Below are 18,700 nucleotides of genomic sequence, written 5' to 3'. Positions count from 1 at the left end.
GCGTGGGGCCGCTTGCCTCGGGGGCCCAGCCGTTCCGCGGCATGTGGGATCTTCCCAGACCGGGGCACGACCCCGTGGCCCCTGCATCGGCAGGCGGACTCTCAACCACTGCGCCACCAGGGAAGCCCCTCTTGATATGTTTTTTAATGCCTTCAGGTCATGGAGCAATGGCCAGCTGAGTGTTTGAGGCAAAGAAAACTTTCAGAAGAGGCTCTTTTCTATGCTTAACAGTGACTGGTTGGCTTTTCCCAAAGATCCTTACTTGTTGAGTTCACTTTAAAGTCTTGTTGTGGGATGGCTTGGCACAGAGATGCCAGCTGGGCTTTCTATATGGTATCCTAAAAAAAGTTTTGGTACCACTTGAATTCAGCCCAGTCTGGGGAGCCTGCTTCACAAGTAAGCGATTGTAAAGGGCCTGCATAAGAACCTGCAGCCTCACTGGTGGAGAAAGTTTCTGCAGGCATCTCAGCAACTTCTGCTCACATGGCAGGCAGATTCCATGGCTCTCTTATCAGATACAGCTGGCTCCACTTACCTAGCCCTCCCTTTATATTATTTCATTATAGAACCTTCTCTACACTGCATATGCTCAGTGGTATTTTCAGTTTTCTTCACTCCATCTCTAATTAAACCCCTTACCATATTGCTCCATACTTTACTTCTAGCACACAAACAAAAATTAAGACAGCTCCACACTTTCCTCTAGTTCCCTGACCTGCTGTGGTCCGTCAGGCTTCCCGCCAGGCTTAAAACAGGACAGAGTCCTAATGTCTGCTTCCAGCATCCCAGTAGCCCCATACCGATTTCCTCCGTACTTCCTGTGCTAATGCTGATCTCCCCCCCCCATATCCCATCCCCATAGGCTTGATTTCTGCTCCTTTAGTAAGATGGTAGTTCATCCATGCAAGTCTGCACCCTGCTTGGGTCTGGTTGTCACATTGACCACAGTCATGATAGATAACGTGTGTGCAGCTCACTTCCTCACACTTACCTCTAGAACATTGAAAGTAGGTGGCAGGGCTTCCCAGAATTACAACCTGGATTGAAAGAAGCTGAATGCAAAAGGTAATTTTTTTCTATCCATGCCTGGAAACGTTTAGAGTAATGCTTAGCCAGCCAGCATCCAAGTTCGTGATCAGGAAGGAGGCTGACATATCACTCCTAGCAGCCAAACCGGACCTTTCATGGCCAGGGTCAGAACTGCTGGCTCCAACTCTGGTTTTGTGAATGGAGATGTTGCTGAGTTCCTACTGTACTACTCCCCATTTCATGCCAGTAGAGGTGACTCAGCTGGGTCACTGCATGACACAGAGTGACAATTTGATATTAGGTGATGAAAAATATAATTTTTAACATCTCCTCTGGTAGAAATTATGCTGGTGACATGATGGAATCCTGAAATCTTAAGGCAAGTAAAAGCCACTGAGAGCCAAGATGTGATAAGGAAAGAGAAGTGCTTTCCAACCATTTCCCAGGTGTTGAAAAGATAACTTGTTTTTTGCTTTTGGTTCCCTTGCCTTTCGAGATGGAAGATGATGAGATTTCTATTTTTAAAAGGATGTAATCATTTTCAAAGACCGTTTATTAGGAAAAATTATATGGAAATTGAATCTTATTGGTTCTTGCATCAATTTTAACAGAAGACGGTCCACTTAAATAGGGTTTGTGTGGCATTTGTTCATACAGAAGTGAACAAGGCAGATGAAGTCCCCGCCCTCAGGGAACTTATAGTTTAGTAACAGAAACATCAAAGAAAGGTGGCAATTTCATAACAGAGAAGCGTGGAGACCTGTGGAAGATCAGAGCAAGGAAGACCGCCTCGCTGGGGGGATAAGGAAAGTCTTCCTTTCTTGGGAAACTATCATCTAAGCTTTGAATTGAAGGAGTTGGGTTGGGTTCGGGGGGTGGGGGAGATTGTTCCAGTTAGAAGGAAGGGCACCTACAGAGGAAGAGAACTTGGCATGTTTGAGGTGCCTAAATAAAGTTAGGGTGGGTTAAAGGAAGAGGTTTAAAGCAAAACAAAAGAAAGTTGATTTGGAGCCAGACAGTGAAGAGCTATGTAAATCATGTCAAAGGTTTTAGATTTTAGACTTTATCCTGTGGTCAGTGGGAAGCCAGTGAGGATTTTCCAAGGGGTAATTATCTCCACAAATCTCCAAGCTGTCCTGCCTTCATGCATGAATTGATGAATTAAAAGTCTTCCTGCTTTCCTGAGTCCATTCCACCGGCTTTTTTTCTATATACGTCTAAAGGCCGACCGCCATCTTGACAAGTGTCCTGGGTTATGGGAGAGGCCATGCTCCCAAGAATGAACACATGTGGGCCTTCTCTTGATGGTACTTAGAGAATAAAGGAAGCACTTAGGCAGGTGCACAAGCCTGATTTGAAGGTGTAACCCACGGACTTTTGTAAGACGCCCTTGAGGAATGAGTTTGGGAGGAAAACCCAAACATTTTACCGAAGTTACACTTTAGACCTGTTAAAATGTCTTTTCATAGAAGGGGTATCAGCAGACAGTTCTCTCTTTAGTGCCTGTGTCTATTATTAGATATCCTGGTTTCACTTCCAAGTTCTAGGCAGGCCGGAGAAACCCAGTTAGTTAGGTGATGATTAGCTTAGGTTTTGGAACTAGTTTGCATTTTCATGCCAGGTGTCAAGTTGATTTACCAAGTCAGACAGTTTGCCCATTGGGACATTCTAGAGAGCTGTCAAGGAAAAGATGTGGATATTGAGTCCCATAACCTGTCTGTTTAGGTCTTTTAATGTGTGGAAAGATATGTTAGTTATACATCTTATAAAAATAAGATTTCCAAGGTGTTTTGACTTCTGTTGTCAGTTTGAATTGATTGCACATGTGATGTTCATTACATTATTATAAAGCTTATTGACGGGGTCTTTTTTCCCTTCATTATCTCCCAATGTCACAAAGAAAACTCCTAGATAGAAAAAAAATGTTTATATCTGCACAATATTCAGGCAGCAGAGCTTGGTGCCTTTGTTCCACGCTGAATTACAGCTGAATGAGGCCAAGTCTCGCTTGAGATGCCCTCAGTCCTCCACAGTAGAAGACCTTGGTGTGGGTGACTGACAGAAGGATTCCCTCCCAGGCCCAGGTAAGAGAGAATGCTTCTTCTTCAGGAGTGTACAGTGTTCCCCTTTGCTGCAGGCAGGTACAAATAGCGTATCTTAATAGGGGCACAGCTGGCTGTGTGAAGGTTCTAAAGCTGAACGTGGAGTATCCTACAGATGATTATGTGTACCGCCAAGTTCCTTGAACATTCTCTGGTGACCGAAGTATAATCACAGTAGCTGCGACTCACCAAGACCTTAAAGCCCAGTACTATAATTCACACACAGTTTTCTCATTTCTCATTTTCTCATGTAACCCCTCCCAACAGCTATCTAGGATAGAATCCAAATTACCCAAACTCTTGAGACCAGATAGATTCCACATTTTTCTGATTTTAGAAAGGCCGTAAAGTGTCCATACCATTATTTAGAAAAGCAATGCGATGCATGTACTGTTATTGAACACACCCAGTGGAGTCTGGGGCTGTACCTGTCATCAAATTCGATTTCTGCTGTGGAACTTAAGAGTTTGTTCTCTTAAGTGGGATCAATAAAGACCAAGAAGAACCTCGTGCTGGTTCACCTCGGGTTTTGCTGCCAAATAAGTTATGATAAAACTTAGTTTTAATGGTTCCTCTGTGCTTTCAGAACTTAATTTCAGTGCTCCAAACTACACCAGTCAAATTGCTGGTGCTGTCCGAAGATCTGGGCAGATGGCGAGGGACTAGCATCATCCATGTCAGCCATCTAGCCTGGCTGCTTTTGTGAATTCTTTCTGAAAGTTCACGCCCCAGGAGGAAGCTCGGTCATTCACTCTGGAGACAGGCTCATTGCCTGAAAACGTTGAAAGGACTGGGAGCTCAAGCAAGGAATCCATTTCTTAATTTGAGGATGCGCGGGGATAAGTGTTCACTCCACTACCTGACCAGGTTTGGCGGAGTAGGGCCAACGCTGGCCAAATTCATTTACTGGTGGTCATTGAGCACCATGTCTGCTCTCTGCTGTTCTCCCTTGCTCTTTAAGATTGTTCCTTCTGCCTTGGATCAGAAACTCCCTGTATTTTTATTTATCCGAACCCAGCGAATATGTTCATTTTTAAAAACACGTGCCATTTGGGAAGGAATTGGAAAGAAAAGGTTAGGTCGAAGTAGGGTTTGGCAAGGGGTGAAGGTTGAAGGTGGTCAATGAGGTCAGAACTTCTCAAGTTACAGAATTCAAAGTTCCTTGTGGACATTGCCTTCAGTGGTTTGAAAAGGGCAACTGTCATGGTTAAACCCATCACCTTCACTCCTGAGAAGATACAGACGGTGGTCTTCCTTCTGTGACAAGCCTGTGGTCGCGGCTTCTGGGACGTAGAACTTTGAAGAAGAGCAACGCTTCCTGCCATTCCGTTTTGTAACAGCTTCTGCTGTCACTGTTGATTGTGCTGGGTCTTCTGGTACACACAGTGTCTGGGTTGTCCCTTGCTTTGCTGGGGACATCGCATGGTGGCCTGGTTACTTGCCCTTTACCGATGCCTGGCTACCCCACGCTCCAAGTTAGGAGAGCTGCTTCCAGAAATTCAGACTCAACTGCACAACCGTGTGAACCTACATACAAAGAAACATGCAGTCTTGAGCTGAGAACGAAAAGATGATCAAAGGACCTCATTCTTGTAAGATCCCTGCTCTGCGCCTGGTGAGAAATGTGAGCTAATCTAAACCAGGCCTGGGAGCAGGATGGCCCCCGTGACTGCTGGAGTTTAGGGCAGGATATGACAGTCTCTTACTAACCATGGCAACTCGCCGTGAGCTTCCCTAGGGAGATTGGTGTTTCAGAGCCATTTCATCTTTGTAAATAAGCTACTTGCTACTTAGGGGCGGAGGACTAGGGGTGGTGGTGGGAAGAGGGTGCAGGACGGGCCATTAGAGCACCAAAGAACACATTCATGTTACGTGTAATGGTATTTTATTTCTCATGACCTTGAATGTAAAGGTCAAAGGTTTCCCCAAAAGTTGTATGCATCCGACATCACAGGTATTCTCAGTCTCTCTGTCTTTATTTCTCATTACTCGAATATAAATTCACACCAAAGCTGGTCAAGGAGAATTAAACATGTGCTTAAATGTGACAGTCATTTTTCTGGATTCATATCTAAAGTTCGAATCCTGATTCCACTGCTTGTTAGCTGTGTAACTAACTTACTTCACCTCTCTAAACCTCAGTTTCTTCATCAGTAAAACGGGAATAAAATAGTACCAACCTCATCAGTAAGTTAGTACAGTCAGTGCCTGGTGCACAAAAGGCTTCCAATAAGAGTTGTTGTTATTGCAGGTTTTTAAAAAATTAATTAATTTATTTTTGGCTGCATTGGGTCTTTGTTGCTGCGCACGGGCTTTCTCTAAGTTGCGGCGAGTGGGGCCTACTCTTCCTTGCGGTGCGCGGGCTTCTCATTGCGGTGGCGTCTCTTTGTTGTGGAGCACGGGCTCTAGGCGCACGGGCTTCAGTAGTTGTGGCACGAGGGCTCAGTAGTTGTGCCTCACAGGCTGTAGAGCACAGGCTTAGTAGTTGTGGTGCACGGGCTTAGTTGCTCCGCAGCATGTGGGATCTTCCCGGCCCAGGGCTAGAACCTATGTCCCCTGCATTAGCAGGCAGATTCTTAACCACTGCGCCACCAGGGAAGTCCCGTATTGCAGTTTTTGTTCTAAGAAAAGACCTAGAAAACCTTAGCATAGTTACTATGAGTTATTCTTCTGCAGCTCCTGGAGCCCTGATGTAAATGATACAACATGCTTTTATAAAATTGCTTTCTAGTCCTAGCTGAGATTTATTCATAGTTACTTCTTTAGAATTAAAGTTTCTCATATAAAATCAGAGCTCAAGAATTAGCTTTCAGTAGTCAGCTGTGATTTCAAAAAACAAAGGCCATTATTAAGCATGTTGGGTGACAGTGAAATTACAAATTACCATGAAAATATTTTCTTTTTGGGGGAGGGGGGTGATAATGTGCATAGAGCTAAGCTGACTGTGTTGGTAGAAATGTGTTTAACCAAAAGATCTTGGCGGGGCAATTGCTACTTACCATGATTTTTATCCTTACTGTTTTAATTAAATTTTTTTCTTTTTTTTGGTCTTAAACTATGCTTCCCCTGCAGATGCAAAACTCTTTCCTTCTCCAGTTTTCATTTTCCAGTTCTGTTCAGAGGAATGACCCAATATCGACAACTCATCCAACATCCCACCGTACCTTGAAGTAATGATATTTGGAAGTTTCTCAGACTTGTGTCACCAGGCAGGGGTATTTCTCATTTCTGAGCTAGGCTTATAATCTGAAGATTCGTATCATTGCATTCTCCCACCCCTGGGGCCTTCAAAAGAGGAGATGAGAGGACCAGGGACTAGCTCTTGGTGTGTGGGTCATAGCAGGAACCATACAAGCCCATGGACTCCGGATCTGACAGGCAGGCTATTCCCTTGTACTGGGAGGAAATGGAATTTAAAATGCAAGTCTGAGCCCCTTTCTTTCTGGTGATCGGCGAGTCGTTTAGATGTTTGCAAGCTCACCCCAAGGCTCCGTGAAGGAAGGAGATCACTGAAGGGGGCTTGGGCCAAAGCATGTTGTTATCTGGTGGGCGTCTTTGTTCGGTTTGGTTTTTAAATAAGAGTGGGGGATGGCTTTTTCCTTTCTTTTGAGAAATGTAGAAACAAAGGATCTTTGATTTTTAAGACGTCAGACGCCATGTGTATAGAATATAATAATCACCAAAATCCTAATGTTTGACCAAAATAATTTTCTTAACTTTGGGAATCCACCCTCTTGGCTTTTTAGAAGTTAGTCCTCTTCTTATAGAGGGAGGGTGTGGGCTGCCATGGATGGCAGCAGCTGTGTACTGAGGACACGCAGCCATAGCTCTAGTTTCCCTTGGGTGGGAGGAATTGTGGGTTTTTCTCTCTGCTACCATCAGCACAGGGAAATCGATCTTGTTTGGAGAATCCAGAAACGCAGTCAAGGCATGGCTTTTTCTCTCTGGACAAGGTGTGGCTTAACTACTTAAAATAAACAGGAAACACAAATTCATGTTTCCTAGTTTTTTTCTTTTTTTTTGCGGTACGCGGGCCTCTCACTATTGTGGCCTCTCCCGTCGCGGAGCACAGGCTCCGGACGCGCAGGCCCAGCGGCCATGGCTCACGGGCCCAGCCGCTCTGCGGCGCGTGGGATCCTCCCGGACCGGGGCACGAACCCGTGTCCCCCGCGTGGGCAGGCGGACTCTCAACCACTGCGCCACCAGGGAAGCCCGTGTTTCCTAGTTTTTTCTTCCACTGATCATGGGAGACAGCATTTACTAATTTGGAGTGAAATTCTGCTTCCCCCATTCTTCTCCTTAGTCTGCCTGTGAGAGTCACCAGTGAATGTGACCAGTGCTTCTCTAAGTCCCCAGGAGGTGTCAGCTCAGTAGCTCCCCTGGGCCTGTGTGTGCTGCCTGGTGAGACAGAAAGGCTTCCGGATCTGCCTGGTTGGTCCATGAAGGTTAAAGCCACAGCTTTATCTGCTTTTATTAGCATGTGCGGTAATACGTAAAAGAAAAAAATTCTAGTTTGTTTTATAATTTTAAATTAATTCATGCTTATTGTAGAAAAAAACTTGGAAAGTAAAGAGTAAAGATAAAAGGCAAAGTGACTCATAATCCTAACTACTCCCTGCCTAGTTTTGCTCATGCACACATGTGCCTGAAAGATAACATTGGGTCTACATGTGTATTGGTTTCCTATTGCTGCTGTAACAAATCACCACAAATATAGTGGCTTAAAACAACACAAATTTATTACCTTATAGTTCTTGAGGTCAGAAATCTGAAATGTGTCAGCTATGGACTGAATTGTGTCCCCTCCCAAATTCAGTATGTTGTTGAACGCCTAACCCCCAATGTGATGGTATTTGGAGATGAGACCTTTGGGAGATAGTAAGGGTTAGACGAGGTCATGAGAGTGGGGCCCTCATGATGGGATTAGTGCCCTTATAAGAAAGGCACCAGAGACCTCGTTCTCTCTCTGTGATGTGTGGACACAGCAGGAAGGTAGCCATCTGCATGATAGGAAGAAAGCTCTCACCAGAACCTGACCATGCTGGTACCCATGCTGATCTCACACTTCCAGCCTCCAGAACTGTGAGAAAATAGTTTTTTAAGCCATCCAATCCATGGTATTTTGTCATGACAGTTCAAACAGACTAAAATAGTGTCCTTCTGTGCTAAAATCAAGATATTGCCAGGGCTGTGTTTCTTTTAGAGGCTCTTGGGGAGAATCCATTTCCCTCCCTTTTCCAGTTCTAGGGGCCATCTATGTTCCTTGGCTTGTGGCCCCTTCCTCCATATCCAAAGCCTACAGTATAGTATCTTCAAATCTCTCTGTCTCTCTCTCTCTGTCTCTCTCTCTCTGACCCTCCTGCGTCTATTTTATGAGGACCTTTGTGATTACATCAAGCCCAACTGGGTAATCTTGGATAGTGTTCCCATCTCACAGTCTTTAACTTAATCATACCCGCAAAGTCCTTTTGCCATGTAAGGTAAATATTCACAGGTTTGGGGGAGTAGGGTTTGGACATCTTTGTGGAAGCCATTATTCTGCCAACCACAAGACTGTTCATCTTATCCTGACTAAGTTTTACCATGTGTCATGTGTGCACTTTTGTTTTCTTTTACACAGCTAATAAGTAGTGAGTTAGGATTTGAACCCAAGCAGTCCAGCTCCGGAGCCTGCGCTCCTAAACCCCTGCAGTATTTCTGCTTTTGTAACCTGCTTTTTCTCTTGATGTATTTTGAATATTTTCCCATGTCCATAACTATTCCTCTAAATTTGAGAGACTAAAACGTGACTTATAATGGCTAAGTAATACTCCATCATCTGAATAAGCCATAACTAATTTAACCATTCTCTTATAGTCAGATGCCTTTGTTGTTTCCACATATGTAATTATAAGCAAACAAACGAACAATGGTGAAAGTTCTTGTACATAAGTTTTGTGCCCATACTTATTAGTTGAACTTGTGCCCATAAGTTAGTAGTTAGTGGTTAACTAGTATACACTAGAGAATAGTATTTTCCAAATTGTTTTCCTCGAGATATTAATAGGGATTCTATGAAATGAGGTTCTGTGGTTAAATAAATTTGAGAAACGCTGCACCCCCATTCCTAGAGATTCACAATCATATTAGCACTAAAACCTTAGAGAAGTCCCCTGGTAAGGAAATCTATCTCGTTTTATCGTTAAAGCTTTCTTTAGTCGAGTGTTTCTCAAACTTATTTGACCAATGACCTTTTGACCGTTTGCAGCGTCGAGTAGTATTCTTAACAAAGCTAAGGTAATAGGACGTGATTTTAGAAACACGGCTTTGGAATCATCCCAGCCACGTGAAGCGGCTTATCCTCAAACATCTTTAAATGCTTAAGTTTAAAATTACTCTAGATGGAATAGTTTGGACAAAATCATATGTATGAAGTAAACTCGAGTATGTTTTCTACCGTCCACTTTGAATTCCAGTCTAGCTTTCTTCTGTTGGTTCCTATGTCAGTTAAGCTCACGTTGCCCCTGCTCCCTGCTCTGGAAATGTCAGGGACCAGGCCTTAGCCAAGACCACCACAGGTGTGCCTTGAGGTCTGCATGACACTTACTGTTCATGTTGTTTCTGGGATCCTTCAAGAGTGCTATTTTGTAGAGTGCTCAGCCCAGGTGAGAAACTAGATAGCAGGATGTTTATCATTGAAGATAGAGGCCACTTTCAGCTACCGTCAGCTATTCAGTCATTCACCAGGTGAATAGACTTATATGAGAACAAGTTTTGATGGGACAAGTGGGAATGGGACCTGGGGGTACTGGGGAAGTGCTGGATGCATGCCAATGAACACCAAAGATAACCGTCATTGTTTGGGGATTCTAATGAGATTTGTCCTCAGGGCCAAGGAACTTCAAAGTGCTTTCCAAGGCCATAAAAGATGAGACAGACTTCCCAAGCTTTGCATCACATTTATGTCATGATCCCCAAGGCCCAAACAGTGGTGGTGTCTGCAGTGTCTATTACTGGTGGAAGAGCATGAGAAGTTTTTTCACCATCCTAATCAAAGGGAAAATTTGATTAGGCTGCAAGCTAGGTCCCTCTCCAGCTTTTTGATGGCCTGTGTGATTCCTAAGATTGCGTGAGAATTCCAGTCATGGTTGGAACCGTACTGGAGGCAGGATGCTTGGAGATCACGGTAGAGAAGCCCAGCCAAGCCAACTTCCCCAGATGTCAACCAGCCCAGAAGTCCAGGGTTGGGGCGCCCGTTCTCTGGAGACCTGTGACAGCTTCTCCTGAGGCTCTGATGTGGCCTTGGTTATCTGAACCCTTCTGTTCTCTCCAAGACCTCTCAGCCACCTTCTCTTTGGAAGACACTGCTCCAGACCCGCTAAGCTAGTCTTTGGTTCCTGTTACTCATGTGACCTCTAGTGGCTGTAACCGGCAAAACTTACTCCGGGGATGGGTTTCATTTTGCTGGCATACTAAGAAATGAGCAGGAAATGTCCGCTTCTTTATAGTAACTTTTCACCCTCTTTACGATTCTCTTTCAGCACACACCCAGTTATATAATTTAGCAACAGTCAACACAATTTGGGTTCCAGACCTGACTCTGATTGTTACTAACTAATGTAATTTGGATTGATGTTAAGCATCTGAGCCTCCATGGTCTAAATTGTTCAGAGATGTCATGACATTCACCCTGACTACATCCCAGGGTGGTTGTAAGGATCAAATGACATGAAGCCTATCGATGAAATGCCATATAAATGTGTTTGTTATTACTCCAAAGCCATCGCGTCTGTGGTTCTGTAGACCAAAATTGTTTTATTTCATGTGCTTTGGTGAAGACATTTAAACACTTTCCTCAGATTCTGTATTGGGAATTCTGTCCCAGTCCACAAGCATTTAATAAGTGGCTGCTCTGTATATTTCATAATGGACTTGCTGATTCATTCAACAGCCTGAACTCCTGCCTTGTGGGATTCAGCATTGACCGGGACGGACAAGGTCCTCCTCTAAAGGAGTTTACATTCAAATGAGTTAGGGGGATTCATAGCCGATTGAAATGGTCCCTGTCTTCAGGTGACTTTACAGCTTTATTGAGAAGAAAAGCTTAAACAACCAGATTGATACAGTCAGTATGTAGAAAAGGCTTTCCCAGAAGTATAAAGTATTATGAGGCAGGGGTGGTATATGTGAAAGGGTGAAGTTAGAGGCAGTGAATATGTACTATGCTTTCTAGAAGTTTAGTGCTGGAGGATTGGCTGGTGGGAGATGATTTGTACACTTGAGAGGTCAATTAGAAAGTGACCAACCTGGTCATGTGGTATCTATTTCTAGTTTTAGAAGAGTTGTGAAATTTTTATGCAGAATTTCCCATGAAATTGCTCATTCTTATTCCATAGACATATTATTCTTTGAGATTCCAAATAAATACTAACCAGACTCATTGGATGCTTGCCATTCTAAATATTAACTTTATAAATATTCATTTAGTTCTTGTACCAACCGTATGAGGTAGGTACTTCTATCAACATACCAGTTTTACAGATTAGGAAACTGAGATAGAAAAACTTCAAAAAAAAAAGGCAAGTAACTTGCCCCAAGGGTATTTGGCTGCTAACTAATGAACTCAAACCCAAGCAGGCTGGCTCTAGAACTGCATGCTCACCACTGGGCTGTATTGTTTCTCAAAGCTTCATTTTAAAAGTCAATCAGGGACTTCCCTGGTGGCGCAGTGGTTAAGAATCCACCTGCCAATGCAGGGGACGCAGGTTCGAGCCCTGGTCTGGGAAGATCCCACGTGCCGCAGAGCAACTCAGCCCGTGCGCCACAACTACTGAGCCTGCGCTGTAGAGCCCCTGCTCTGCAACGAGAAGCCACCGCATTGAGAAGCCCAAGCACACCTCAACGAAGAGTAGCCCCCGCACACCGCAACTAGAAAAAGCCCATGTGCATCAATGAAGACCCAACGCAACCAATAAATAAATAAATAAAAGTTAAAAATAAAATAAAAGTCAATCAGAATTTTTAGAGATACATACGACATATTCAGGGGTAATATTGCCTGAGGTCTGAGATTGCTTTAAACATTTTAGTACAGGAGGGTGGGAGGAAGGCAGGCAGGATAGATGGAGCAAGGGTGGTAAAATCTTGATAAATGTTTAATGTAGTTGATGGGTCCATAGGTGTCATGATAGCATTCCCTGATTTCCATAATAAAAAATAGAAACCGTTTCTAGAGAATTTGAAGATTGAAGACCTTAAAATATTTGTAACCTTACTGTTAATATCAAAAGACTTTTTATCAATGATCTGGGTAATGGAGGTCAAAGCAATGAGTTTCACTGAGTTCAGTAATGTAATGGTGGGTCTACAGATGGAGTGTCTGTATTAAAAACCACTTCCCCACCTAACTGCCAAATGTGCTGGCCGTATACTTTTTTTTTTAATCAATAAAGGTTGATCTTCTTGCCAAATGTATTTGATAGAATAGCAAAATGTTTGAGTTAGAATGGACTTCCAAGACAACTCCTCCCCAAATTCTCATTTTCTAGCTAGGGAAGTTGAAACTTGGAGAACTTAAGTGATCAGCTCAAGATTAAAGGGGGAACATTACACGATTGTCTACAGCCAACCTCATGGCTGGTTCACGGAAGAGCAGAAATTAAAACTCGGGCTTCCTGAACTCCGGGGGGCTTCCCGACTCCCATCAAAGGACCTATGCCCAGTAAAGTCCTATAGCCACCCACACAGAGACATGGACCCCAGGCTTCACTTGTGATTCCAGCTCCATCAGGCAGTCTCGGGGGGAGTGAGGCAAAGAAAGATGAGCTGCCTTCATTTTGGGTCTGGAGGAGGTCAAATGGGTCTTTAACCTCCCCTGGTGGTTTCTGAACTTTTGTGCTTGAAATATCCATTTATTTTGTGTGTGTTTTCTCCACATTCCTTGTTCGCAGACGCTAGCTGTGTCTCCCACAAGGGGCATAGTTGGAAAAATCATGACGGTTGCACCTGAAGGTACTTCTCAGAGGTGCGTTTGGGGCTCTGGCAATATAACCCACTCCTTCATTGGCCAGAAGGCATTTCCCAAGAGGGTGGGATGCAGGCGGTCTTAGTGACAGTGCCTGGCATCACCACACCACGACTGTGGACCCAGTCTTCTCATGCTGAGAATACCTGTATGGCATCTCAAAAACTAAAACCTCACCTTTCCCAAGTCTGACGCACCCCCTTTCTACAACATTGAAGCTGCTGTTGTTGCCATTCATTCCTTAAGATCCGGGATCTCAAACCTGAGTGCTTTCAGGACCGTGGCAGGTAAGGTAAAGAATGAAGCTGGCCAATGTAAGACTGGAGTGACCTGGGAAGAACAGCTTAGTTCTCATTCAGAGGTTTTACAACATGTGTTGTCCATACAAAAAACCCAGGCTGGTCATCTGACCATTGGTGACCTCTGATAGAGAAGAAAGAGGGAAGGAAACCAGGAGGCCTGGATACCATCGCCAGCTCCTGGTGGCCCAGCACAGCCTTCCCTTTGTCGAGCCTAAGTTTTCCTTATCTGTAAGAAATGGGTCTTTAAGGTTCAGAGGCACCGCCACCTCTGACAGTCTGATTGTATGATCTGTGATAGAATACTTGTCCCCAAAACAACTGGAGCCAGCATCTGTCTGTCCGTCTCTCTGTTTGTCTGTCTGTCTGGCATATATCTGCAAAGTGCCTGAGAGCCCTCTTTGGTCTGACTGACTCTAAAACCGGTTTCCTTGAGGTCTTTGTTGGATGGGTTTGTGACATTAATCCTTAAGCACATTGATCCCTGTAATAAAATGACCTGCACTTAACCATCATTCTGGTACCACTCGGTATGTCAGAGGTTGCTTTTTTGCCAGTGTTCTCTTCTTTTCGAAAGCAGTCGTGACCAGACAAGCTTAGAAAGGGTGTTCTCTTCGTGTTGTTTCAGGGAAAATAGAGAAAGTCCAACCTCCTCCATCCCCCACACCTGAAGGTCCCAGCTTGCAGCCTGACTTAGCCCCCGAAGAGGCTGCCGGATCACAGCGGCCCAAGAATCTGATGCAGACCCTCATGGAAGACTATGAGACACACAAATCTAAAAGGCGCGAGAGAATGGATGATAGTAGTGTAAGTTTCTCCTCCTTTCCTCTTTCCCGTGTCCAAGGGTGAATTTCAGTACGGCGTACGGTACTCCGGTTCAGGCATGGATGTGTGTGCGGTTGTCTGGCCAGCACTGTGGTTCCAGCACCAATTTTCAAATGTGTGGTTTAACATGCCTGCAGTTGGGTTGGGGGTTTTGCCTTGCTCTCAGAAGCTTTGATCATGCAAAGGGTGGGTCTTCTGGCTGCCAAGTTCTAGTTTGAGTCTACTGGTACGGCTAGTGCGTGAGGTGTGGGGTGTGTGTGTAGAAAGACACCGCGCAGGGGCAATGCGGGAGGAAGGACACAAGCTCCCTGAAATCACCTGCAGGCACCGGGGAGCTGATCTCAGCCATCGCTCGCCTGTTCTGTAGGGATGTTATTTCTCTAGAGAACTATGACGATGCTATTCCTTCAGTGTCTGCTCTGGGCGATCCCTATAAATGGTACACAGTGCTCGGAAGACAGTATGTTTGGGGCTGTTACCAAGCCGGTGTGTACAGTCTGGCAGGAGAGAGCCACTTAAAATGACAGTTAAAAACCGCATAGTTACCCAGCTACCCTCAACCCCGAGAACTTTGCACGTGACGTTCCCACCAACCACAAAGGAAGTCATCTGCTCCGTGGTTTCTTTCTCCAGTAAGCGGCTTAAGAGCCAGTGCTGCCCACAGCCTGCACAGCCAGGAGCCTGGGGATCAGCCTCAGGGGTCCGTGCCAGCCTCCTTGGAATCCATTAGCATTTATTGAGGTAACTACCTCCTCCCCCCAAATAGCTTGGTTTGGTTGAGGATACTCCCCAGTTGACCCAGGACAGTCCTGGTTTATGCCTGTTGTCCTGGAGTAATTATTAATAGCATCATCTCCTTTCCCTCTTAAAAGTGCCCCAGTTTGGATGCTAAATTATTTGGTCACCTTAAACTTGAATGCGATGGGGCTCACAGTAGGAATTCCATGCTGATTCACTGCCTGTCGTATCCAAGTTGGCTGAGTTAAAGGTTTTCTGGAGTTGAAGCCAGATACTGAACACTTAGTGGTAAAGAAAGCAAGCAAACACACCTGTGGCAGCTGAATGACCCACTTGGTGTGTCTCAGTCTCCTCTCACTTGGGTTTGAGGCCTAAATTACTTGGAATACTGGCCCAGCTCCTCTGTTGGGCTGGAATATTTCTGGGCTGTTCCCTGTATTGTACAGTGGGATGGGCCTGGCCCTTGATGGCTGCTGCTGAGGTTTCAACTGCCAGGGCTCCTTCTCTGAGCCTGTAGGACTTTTTCTGTCCACGAAGTCACTTTATCTGGCTCTTCTTTTTAGGTATTTTCTGGAGTCTGTGACCACCTTGAAGCTTAGGGCTATAAGGGGCTTTTCTTCAATGATTCCACACCATACATCAGCACCTTTGGTGGAAGTTAGCTGGGATGTGTAGATGGGGAAGAACCAATGGACCACTTTGCCTGTGACCCAGCTGAGTGATTTGGAAGCACACTCTCTGTATCTCTTGTGCATGCCTTTTGTGTTGAAGTGTAGGTGTTAGGGGAAAACACTATACCCGGAAGTGAAGTTACTCATTTCATAGGCAGAGGCTGACACACTGGCACTCAGGCAGCCACCTGGCGAATGTCACCCAGGTTGGATTTCCCCTTTTCATGAAGGAAGCTGCTTAGAATCAGCCTTTTTTTTTTTTTTTTTTTTTTTTTTTTTTTTTTTTTTTTTTTTTTTTTTTTTTTTTTTTTTTTTTCGGAGCACGCGGGCCTCTCCCTCTCGTGGCCTCTCCCGTTGCGGAGCACAGGCTCCGGACGCGCAGGCTCAGCGGCCATGGCTCACGGGCCCAGCTGCTCCGTGGCATGTGGGATCTTCCCGGACCGGGGCACGAACCCGTGTTCCCTGCATCGGCACGCGGACTCTCAACCACTGTGCCACCAGGGAAGCCCTAGAATCAGTCTTTTAACATACTGATTGCCCTTCACTTACACAGTGAAGTGATAGCCTCCTGTCTCTATTTTTCTCAAGTAAATTAACATTTCGGGTAAGAAAGAAACCTGCTAAGTAATCAAGCTGTTAATATCCCCAGATCTCAAATTCAAGGCCAAGTGTTTTGCACTGTTGTTGATATTACAAGAGAGCCAAGTTTGTTGCTGTTGAAAATTCTTAGGAACAGAAAAAAAAAAATCTTTCCAACCCACTATATCCTCTTTTAAGAGACTCAAATCTGGAAAAAACAAACCCCCCAAAAAAACACTTCACTTGCTTCTAAAGCAAATATATGCTCATCAGTGAGACTTCATTTCAGAGCCGCCTGTTAACCTGTCTTAGTTCTTTTGATTCAGGGGATCTTTCTGTTGTATCGTCATCCATCACTGGAGAATACATTGAAGTTCATCTCTTTTCCTAGTTGATCTGTGGCCCCTTCTTTAATGGTCTCTCATACCAGAATGATAGTCATAGGGGGCAGCTGGATGGCTTGAAGCTTGAGTTGTGTTGTAACTGGCTTCCCTGCTCCAGAGGTTGGCAGTTCTGTTCTCCTGGCTTCATCCACATACACTGTCCTCAGGGCAAGTTGTGGCTTCTTAGATCCTCCGCCCTCTGTAAACCTCACTTGGCTCACCTGGGTCCAGTGTCACCCGGCACTTCCACCTGCCAATATTCCTTCCAAAAAGTCAGTTGGCAGCATTTATGAGTCCCTCACGCGTGATCAGGACCTAACCACGTGTTCACCCATAGGAAGCAGCAAGCTCTTTCTGAATTGAATGAGAAGCATTCTTATTTGCTGTATTTCCCAAGGAGAAGGTAGACTTAAAAACAAAATGGGGTAATTGGGATGTATGCATAGTGATGCGCTGGGTACAGTGATGTCAGTGAGCGTGAAGGAGAGAAAGAGAAAGAGAGGGAAGGCACTTCCACTCTCCCATTTGATAAAATATCACCTGCAGGACAGGAGGGAGGCCTCTGGCTCACGGGATCCCTGCCAGGGGGTGGGGTGGGGACAACCGTGCAGTATTTAGTTGTCTTTTTCATGTTCTTAGCTGGCCTCTCTCCTGCTGGAAGCCCAGTGAGGGCTCAGAGAATGATGGAAGATGGAACATTAAATCATGAATCTCTCCTTGGGAATATCTGCCCAGGAGTCACTATAGTAGTCATATGAAGTCATCTGTGGATGTTTTGCTTCCTTTTGCAGTTGGTGACAAAGTCAATGACAAGGAACCAGAAAAAGCCCCTTTTCTGAAAAGGTCACCCCCAAACGGCCATCCTCGTTCCCAGCTCAGGCCTTGAGATAACCCTTGAGTAGCGACAGTCTTCATCCGCTGGGGCTGGCTTCCTTGTTCTGCATGGTGTGGTCACTGATGAGTGTCTCCATGCTCAAGGCTGAGCCAGGCTCCACCTCTTAAGGGACCCCTTGGCTAACCTGGGGGTAGGAGGATTGCTAACCTCCACCCACACGCCTTACGCTGGGCTGTTTCCCAGCCTATACAGGGCCTTTGTGAGAATTAGCAAAAGGCACCCTTTTTCAAAACTCTGTGTGGATGCAGTCCTGCACCAGCTACACGGTTGGTGAGGGGAGTCGGGGGTCTGAGCTTCAACCCTATCCATCCCCCCAGCCTGGTGTTTTCGTGCAACACACATGCTGCCCACCCAGATGCAACCGTCCTGCTCTTAGTGTAGGTTTCTTTTATCTGGAAATGTTATCTTAAGTGGAAATGTCCCCTTATCTGGGTCTGATGCCATCTCTGGTCAGGCATGCAACTCATAATGGCCTGATGAATCATAGTTTCCTGTAGGGTTTCTTAGTACCTTGCAAAGGAAGGTACTGAGGCAACACTGTTTTTCTGGCCAGTTTTCCCCTGCCAGCCTGACCTGAGCCTCAGAAGACAATGAGTTCTTGAGTCAGGGGTACTCTTAAACTTGTTTGGTAGATTTGCTTTCCCTTTCTCAGTTGAGGGAGTGCTGGGCTGAGTCCAGATTACAGCCTCCTGGACATTGAGCCCCATCCTTCCTCCTAGCACAGAATCTAGGTGGGTTTTTCCTGTGTTCTCTTTCTTCCTCTTTTGCCCCCAGAATAGTTACTGAGAGGGCTTTCAGCCTTCCCTGCCTGTCTTGGAATAAAAGAAGGCCTCTTTGATTCCTGGGTTAAGTCCAAGCTGGGGGCTGGCAGTCACTGCTTTTCCAAGAATTCCTGGCACACACTTCCTTCTAGACCAGGACACCCTTTGGGAGTTCTAGCCAAACTCTCACTGGGTGGATGGAGGAAGCCCGTCTGGCTCCAGTGCCCACCCCCGCCACCGCAGGCTGTATGGGAAGCTCAGCCAACGTCAGTGATGCTTTGTGCCCCCAGCTCTCTTGGGTTCTCACACATGCCCTGGGAAGGTGCAAAGGAGACAAGCACTCCACATTTATCAGCCCCCGGTCATCAGTCTGATCATTACAGAGCTGTGATTTTTTTTTTTTTTTTTTTTTTTT

General features: G+C 45.3%; 1 protein-coding gene across 2 annotated transcripts in view; it reads left to right on the top strand.

Moving 5' to 3' along the window:
- LOC103069895 (A-kinase anchor protein 2) overlaps positions 1-18,700 on the top strand; it is a 31,256-nt gene that overhangs the window by 5,657 nt on the left and 6,899 nt on the right. For both annotated transcript variants that reach the window (XM_007449788.1, XM_007449789.1), the window contains exon 2: positions 14,062-14,240. In XM_007449788.1, coding sequence (XP_007449850.1) covers positions 14,062-14,240 — 179 coding nt within the window. The remainder of the gene's footprint in view (positions 1-14,061; positions 14,241-18,700) is intronic.

This window comes from Lipotes vexillifer, unplaced genomic scaffold (genome assembly GCF_000442215.2).
Source record: "Lipotes vexillifer unplaced genomic scaffold, Lipotes_vexillifer_v1.1 scaffold230, whole genome shotgun sequence".
Lineage (NCBI taxonomy): Eukaryota > Metazoa > Chordata > Mammalia > Artiodactyla > Lipotidae > Lipotes > Lipotes vexillifer.
This window is presented reverse-complemented; position numbering and strand designations above follow the sequence as displayed.